Consider the following 1,688-nt stretch of genomic DNA (forward strand, 5'->3'; position numbering starts at 1 on the left):
TGTGCATTCACAAACAAACGCAGCTCCATCATCAACGTATCCAAAGTATTTGCATTTTGTATCACTTAAGCAACGGCTTTTCCATTGTTGCCACTGGTCACAGGAGACATTTATAGCTAAGCACACACACACACACACACACACATACGGTGGCATATAAAACTTGCCCCCAGTTTTTCCGGCTTTTCCTACCAAGCTGCGTGCCTTATTTGCGACTCAAATGTTAAGTAACGGAATTATTCGTGTGCTCAACTGAAGGCCACCCACTGTCGAACCTGCCCCACCAGAAAATCAGCACCCGCCTCCATTTTCCATCCCCTCCACCCGCGTTTGACAATCAAATTTAGCTTGGCAACAAATTTCGGACAGCGCTGAAGGAGGCGCGTGTAATTGCCAAGACAAACATTGTGTTAAGTGGGCTCCCGAACAAACAGAAGCGGTCCATACGCTGGGAAAACTGTGGCCAAGACAGCTGTGTGTGTTAGCCTTGGCTTTACAAGCCGGCTGAGTTTGACTTTTCCGCAGCTAGACTTCAAATGGCAGGGCAGTACATGTACGCTCTTCAACTCCCTGCTGCTTCAGTAGTTCTTTTTTCATTTAACATTGAATATTTCTGTTTAAACATGTCACTGAGAATTTGGAGCATCCTTAGATAGCTCCCTTATGTTCACCAAAAAAAACAAAATCCTGCGTCCCTTATTGCACCTCGATCAGTCGCTGGAGGAGCCACCGCACGCAGAGGACACAGCACATGCTGGACAACTTGAACCAGAGGACCATCAAGGGGATCATGCCTATCTCGAGTTGACGCATGACATCGAATGCCAGGATGAACACATCGATGGTCAAGGTGGTGCCACAAAGCAGCACCCAGGGATTAATGTAATGCGGCTTTATCTGGATTAAATATGATTTTCGCTTTGCATATGTATTTCAATATATATAAATATATTTAGTCTTAGTACTTACGAATACCAAGGCGTATATCATTAGTGTCCACGCCTTGGTCAATAAAAAGCATTCGGCGATTCGAAAGCGGCGCATTTGATTGCCACTCAAATTCATGACTTTCCTTGGCCGCCCCATCCTCACCAGAGGAGTGCCGTATTTCCGAAAGGAAAGGTCAATGATTTTCAGAACATTGTAGAGCTGCGAGTTTGAGGAAGGTGTAAAAGGTCCTTCGCTAGGTAAAGGAATTTCCATTTGCTTACCGCTCCAAGGACACTGATGCCGAGAACATAGTAGAACAGTTTCGAATTGAAATCAGCCGGGAACTTCCAGATGGAGTAGGTTTCGCAACTGTATATGGTTATGCCCAGGTAGGTGCGCACCACGTGGCAAAACAGATCATTGATTTGCCCGATGCAATTCATTGCGAAGTGTGGTAAAGTTGTTACAAAGAGATTTACAAAACTTATAAAAGATCTTGGAAATAAGGGTTGTAAGTAAATGTTCCGATCAAACCAAAGGGCACTGACTGACTGAGAGACAAGGAATGAAAAACTGATAAGATTAGGGCATTAAATCATGGCCAACTACTCTCGCTTTTAAATCTTTATACCCGTTACTCGTTGAGTAAAAGGGTATACTAGATTCGTTGCAAAGTATGTAACAGGCAGAAGGAAGCGTAAAAGTAGTTGTCCAAATGTGGAATGCCATAGCTCGTTGAATTCGTTACAAAATTCCCT

At 44.0% G+C, this 1,688-nt stretch overlaps 1 protein-coding gene across 1 annotated transcript; it reads right to left on the reverse strand.

The window, feature by feature from the left end:
- Positions 1–359: 359 nt before the first annotated feature.
- LOC120455914 lies at positions 360–1,486 on the reverse strand. The gene is made up of 3 exons (XM_039642424.2): positions 1,212–1,486; positions 970–1,149; positions 360–897 (listed from the first exon to the last, which is right to left on the reverse strand). The coding sequence occupies exons 1-3, from the start codon at positions 1,371–1,373 to the stop codon at positions 697–699; spliced, it is 543 nt and encodes a 180-aa protein (XP_039498358.1). The 5' UTR covers positions 1,374–1,486; the 3' UTR covers positions 360–696.
- Between the last annotated feature and the right edge of the window lie 202 nt (positions 1,487–1,688).

Source organism: Drosophila santomea, chromosome X, assembly GCF_016746245.2.
Source record: "Drosophila santomea strain STO CAGO 1482 chromosome X, Prin_Dsan_1.1, whole genome shotgun sequence".
NCBI classification, from domain to species: Eukaryota; Metazoa; Arthropoda; class Insecta; order Diptera; family Drosophilidae; genus Drosophila; species Drosophila santomea.

Coding starts and splice junctions, on each gene's coding strand:
- LOC120455914 (XM_039642424.2), bottom strand. CDS start 1,373: ATGAATTGCATCGGGCAAATCAATGATCTGTTTTGCCACGTGGTGCGC. Junction 1,150..1,211: donor GCATCAGTGTCCTTGGAGCG/GTAAGCAAATGG, acceptor TCAAACTCGCAG/CTCTACAATGTTCTGAAAAT. Junction 898..969: donor TGATATACGCCTTGGTATTC/GTAAGTACTAAG, acceptor TATTTAATCCAG/ATAAAGCCGCATTACATTAA.